This window comes from Limulus polyphemus, unplaced genomic scaffold (assembly GCF_000517525.1).
Source record: "Limulus polyphemus unplaced genomic scaffold, Limulus_polyphemus-2.1.2 Scaffold1585, whole genome shotgun sequence".
In the NCBI taxonomy this organism is placed as follows: Eukaryota; Metazoa; Arthropoda; class Merostomata; order Xiphosura; family Limulidae; genus Limulus; species Limulus polyphemus.
Genome location: NW_013667195.1, coordinates 181,739 through 186,938, shown reverse-complemented (window position 1 = coordinate 186,938; position 5,200 = coordinate 181,739). Strand labels below are relative to the sequence as shown.

The window sequence follows — 5,200 nt, the reverse complement described above, 5'->3', positions numbered from 1 at the left end:
TTCATGCTTTTTTTTTCTTTTTGCACGTTGTCTATCCGACATGTAAAGTAATTCTCATTTTAAGATTAAAAATACTTTAATACATCAGAAAATTTTCAAATTTCACATGCGAAATCTTTATAATTTCCAGATAGTTTCAAACATTTCTTAAGAAAGAAAGTATATATTTTATCTGTTATTTTTACTAACAGATCTCTGTATGGGTTCGGTAGATTTGACCAATCTTGTAACCACCATAAAAATTAGGAAATAAATATAAATTACGCCTCTAGAATGACAACAGATTATAACATGAAAATTTAAGTGTTTAGACTAAATAGCTTAAAATCTCACAACATTATACATTTATATATATTTATTATTTTTATTATATTGACCTTTCAGCCCTGCTTGGCTAACAATACAGAAGTTACAATGACATGGCACACGTGCTCTCATGTTATCATATGCAATAATATAAAACTGACCTTTAGTCTTTACAAAGTGATCTGTTTTGGCTGTGTTTTAGTAAACTAGTATTTTGTAAAATACAGTCACATTTCCATTAATGTACATTATATATGTATATAAATTATTACTATTTAGAAATAAGTTCTTAAACATATCTTTCTTAAAATATTGAACAGAAAATAAAGAAGTAAAGCAAACAATTATCTCTTCTAGTTATGACCTTTCTACTCAGTTGCTGCTTGACATAGGTTGCTAAGCCTTTTAAAATTTTGCATGTGGAGGATATGAAACGAAATAATTTTATAGGTTTTATTTATATAGTTGAATAACCAAAAAATTATAAATCACTATATTGATACCATAGAATTCCATTATAATTTATCAAGCATAGTAACTAAGCTGTATTTGGGTCTGAAAAAAATATGAAATTTTGAGCATACTAAAGACACAACCCATCTTCTTGAAATTTTGGTTGAAATAACGAGATGGCTTCCTAACACATGAAAATGGCTGAGAAAGTCACTAGGGAGACATTCTGAGCTTTCAATTGGTTATTCACCTCTCATATATTGAAGTATGTGTATATAAGAGTGTTTCTAAAAACAGAAAGAGGTGAGCAGGGCCACTGTGTTTGATTCAGTACATGAGTGATATCTCAGCAAATAGAAAAGATATGAGGCTCTTATTTTATATTCTAGCTTGCCAATATCAGTAATTTGAGTTCCTAATTTTTACAAAACTACAGACTTAGTGTTTTGACATCACAAACATTTAATTTGAACCAGTGCTGCATTCAACATACCACATGACACATAAAATCAATGTTTAATTGTGTTTTTTTAATATTTACTTTTAAATTAAGAAATTGAATAAAGTATAATACTAAAATTTGAATTATAATCAACAGTTTGATACCAAATTTATTGACATAAATTCATAAAATAGTAGTTGAATATAATTATCAATGCAAGTCAACAAACACAATGACATGGCTTTTGATACATGACCCATCTGGAGAGGGTTAATGCAGAGTTCCTGGCCAAGGCACTGAACAAAGTCCTAAGTTCTAGCTTAAATAGAATGAGACCATAATAGATCTTGACCAAAAATTACCCTTTCATTACTCAAGAGGTGGAAGGAAGGATTAAAAGGAAGTTTAATGCACTTGATTTTAAGCTGCTTTAATGTGAGGAATAAAGGGCAGCTTATTCTCAAAGAGAAGACCCAACAACTTTGTCTCAGCCAACACAAAATTTTGTGCATCAACCACACATGCAGCTCAGGATCAGGGTGCAATCCCCATTGAAGGCACAAAGGTCCCCAAATAAAACCCACTCCTTGCACCTGTCATACCTTATAAACTGTTTATAATTTTCACAGTTAGTTACTTTGATAACAATAAATAAAAAATATACATAAAAAACAAGAACTGTAATACTTACATGTGGGTATTGTACATTTTTGCAGTTAAAGTCTCAATAAAAGTTTACCCTAATTTGTTAGTAATGTTAGTAGTTTACTGTATGTGTGTTTATTTCAAATATTTAATTAGATACACAAAATAATTTGTGTTAAAAATATAATTTCCTATAACTATATTATAATTTAACTAGCTTTTTAACTAAATTACAAGTGATTTAAAATATTTCCCTTACTTGGTTTAAGTGAATTTAGCAATAGCTACTTTTGATCTGTAGGCCAAATAATTCAAAAGCTCTTGTCAGAACAAGCTAACTCATCATATAATTTAGTAAGTTAAAATCTTCTCTTTCTATTGATTATAAAAGATGTATTGGCAAATGTCAAAGAGAATTACTGACATTTTTGAAACACAGCATGTGACAGGAAGGTGTAGTATATGGGTTCAATTTTTTGGTATATATATCTACTTAAAATAAGATAATTGGAAACTATTAAGTTAGATTATGACTTAGCAATATCTAAAAGTTTGTAATTTGCAAAAAAATCAGAATCTCAAACAGGGAAGGAAAGAATATCTAAATTGGGCAATTCTAAGAGAACTAATGCCACATAATATACAACAGTGAAGAGTTGAGAATTTATTCAATTAAATATATACTTCTGAAATAAAAATTTACATATTAAAATTGATTAACTAAGTTTTGATGTAAAGTTTATTGGCATACATTGATAACAGTTTAATTAAATTTTGAATGTAACTGTAAAAAGAGAGATAATACATAATTTAATGGATAGGACCTACACGTAACTTGTTGTTCTTAAATGTTATGTCAGCTATTTCTCATATTCATGTATTTGAGATATTAAATATGTAAATATCTTTTATGTCCCATTTGAATAACAATAAATCACTGTGAAGGTACAGATGATGTAAGCACAATTATCAATTAAGAAAAAGATATGGAAATGGTCTACTACATAATTAGTACTACATAACTACTTCTATATATAAACCACGTATTTAAAGCCAAAACAACTCAACAAGTTTAATATTTAGTAAGACTTCCTTTTGTAAAACTCTTGAAAATATCATGCACCACAATTCAACTTTTTCAATTATTTTTCATCATGAACAAGTGTGGATATGAAAGGAGGAAGTCTTTTGCATTATTCCTTCATGTACAAATGATACTATGGACTTACCTGAAGATCTATAAAACCATCATCTGTTCGTGAAAGTTTATGGTAACGAACAGAAGAACCAGCTGAAGCATTTTTTTTGGCCATAGCTTTCAAAATTTAGGACAATCACTTCAGGCCATAACTGTTAAAAGCCACAAAAAGAATCTGTAAATAATCAACATGCATAATTAGTTTCTAAACCATTTTACTTATTATTATAAAATATATGTTTAAATCCCTTCACTGCTCTTGTATGCTATTACATTTTTTCAAAATTCCATTTTAGCATCAAATTAATGGGATGCTTAATGTTTTAAAAAATAAGTGATGATTTGTTAAATCTCTGATACTGAAATGTAGATGTTATAATTGTTAGCTAAATGATAACACAGTATTAGTTTTTCATTAAAATTACTTACTGGTCAAAATTGTGCTTACATGTACCTGGGCTTAACCCAATAAGACTTATTCATGGTAACATTAAGCAGGACAAAATTATAAACAGATGCATTTAGATGGTTTTGTTGTTATGTGAAGGTATAGTTAACAAACAAGTTCTCTGTGAATCTAAAACCTGTAAAAAGAAAAATCTACTTCAGTATTAAATTACACTTTGTTAGTACTGTATGTCTGAACAAAGAGAACCTGGATGATCAAGCATGCCTTTTATCTCACTTTTATATCTGCCTTCTAAGTTTTAACCAAAAATTAGTCACCAAAGCAACAACATACAAAACCCACTAAATTGCTTCAATGAAATGCATACTTCTCAAATCTCCCAATTTCACTCATTATTTACACTTCCATGCTTAGCAAAGAAAATTTCATGCATTCAAATATATATATATATATTTTTTATATTATCATTTTTAGTGAAATCATGAATTTCCACACTAATTGTTAAAGCATGCAAAGACTGTTTCAAGTTCAAAGAAATACAATTCCCATCATCATATTAGCTATACTTTGTAATACCTGCTTTTTGCAAGCATTCTTTCATGCATAAGTGTACATAATTTTGTTTCATAAACATTCCAGACATTTGTACTTTTAGTTTATAATTTACTTAAAAAATCTAGAAATCTGGTCATTTCTCTGAGCATTGCAACTGACTGTGAAATATCACTCATTGTCAACACCCAAAGAGTGACAAGTCTGGAAATTAATTAACTGCATTTTTTAGAAACTACAGTTAAATATTTCTAATTATTGTGTAAACTTTCACCATTAACTTTACCAGTAGATAAATTTACTTTGGAGGTATAAATTATATTACCCTCTTGTAATTCCTAACAAATATAAGTATGTTCACAAGGAATGTGCCAAAAAATTTAGTTATTGATTTTGAAACTTTTTTTTGTTGTTGTTGCTGTTAATTTAGTTTCTGTATTCGATGACGAGGAACACACTTTGAGACTAATAATGCATGACAAAACCTTGTCGAAACGTTGTACATTTGCTGTTATGTTAAACTTATATTAAAGTTTTTCTTCATTACCCATTCAAGCCGTCTCCAAGCGTTAGTAGTTTCTGTATGTCTAGTGATGGCCTTATTTACTTACTAAGTTACTTTCTAAACCTTAACGTAACATAAGTACACAGATCTGAACCTTAAACTGATTCCTAGTTTGGACAAAAATTAAACCATATGAAAATGTATAAAATGAATGCTAAAACTGTAAAGTAATACTAGTTACTGAGTTAGTAACATTAGAATTAGTATTACTAGTAACAGTAACAGATCACATCACGATCATCCAAAAAAAGACCACTCTTAGAATTTCATAGCTTGGGAATTACCTATGCAAAACATTTCCACTCAATATCTGTTTACATTGACTATTAAAAAACAAAATGAAAATTAAATAAGACTGAAAGACACTTTGCAAATACAAAAAAAAAAACACTCTACCCTCGAGTACCAGTTCCCGTTACGTCATTCAGATAAAGCTGAACTTGAAACGAGTTCCACTTTTCCGTATTTAAAAACAACTTTGTTAAGGAAAGCAAAATGAGAAAATATCATGTAAAACTTTACTTCTTTTTCTGTATTTTTAAGTTCCAAAAGAAAAAAATCAATCATTCCCAAATACAGCTTCACATAACGTAAAATGTAAGGGCAACAATGGACCTATAGCTCCATCGA

At 28.9% G+C, this 5,200-nt stretch overlaps 1 protein-coding gene across 4 annotated transcripts in view; it reads right to left on the bottom strand.

The window, feature by feature from the left end:
* The window catches only part of LOC106464196 (transmembrane protein 230-like), a 55,569-nt gene extending 50,418 nt beyond the window's left edge, over nucleotides 1-5,151 (bottom strand). For 2 of the 4 annotated variants that reach the window (XM_013924321.2, XM_022391899.1), the window contains exons 1-2: nucleotides 4,855-4,980; nucleotides 3,076-3,219 (exon numbers count right to left, since the gene is read on the bottom strand). In XM_013924321.2, the coding sequence (XP_013779775.1) occupies nucleotides 3,076-3,159 (84 nt within the window). In that variant the 5' untranslated portion in view covers nucleotides 3,160-3,219; nucleotides 4,855-4,980. Of the gene's footprint in view, nucleotides 1-3,075; nucleotides 3,220-4,552; nucleotides 4,686-4,854 lie in introns of those variants that run through there. The other 2 variants (XM_013924323.2, XM_013924325.2) reach the window with 2 other exon arrangements.
* Nucleotides 5,152-5,200: the final 49 nt, after the last annotated feature.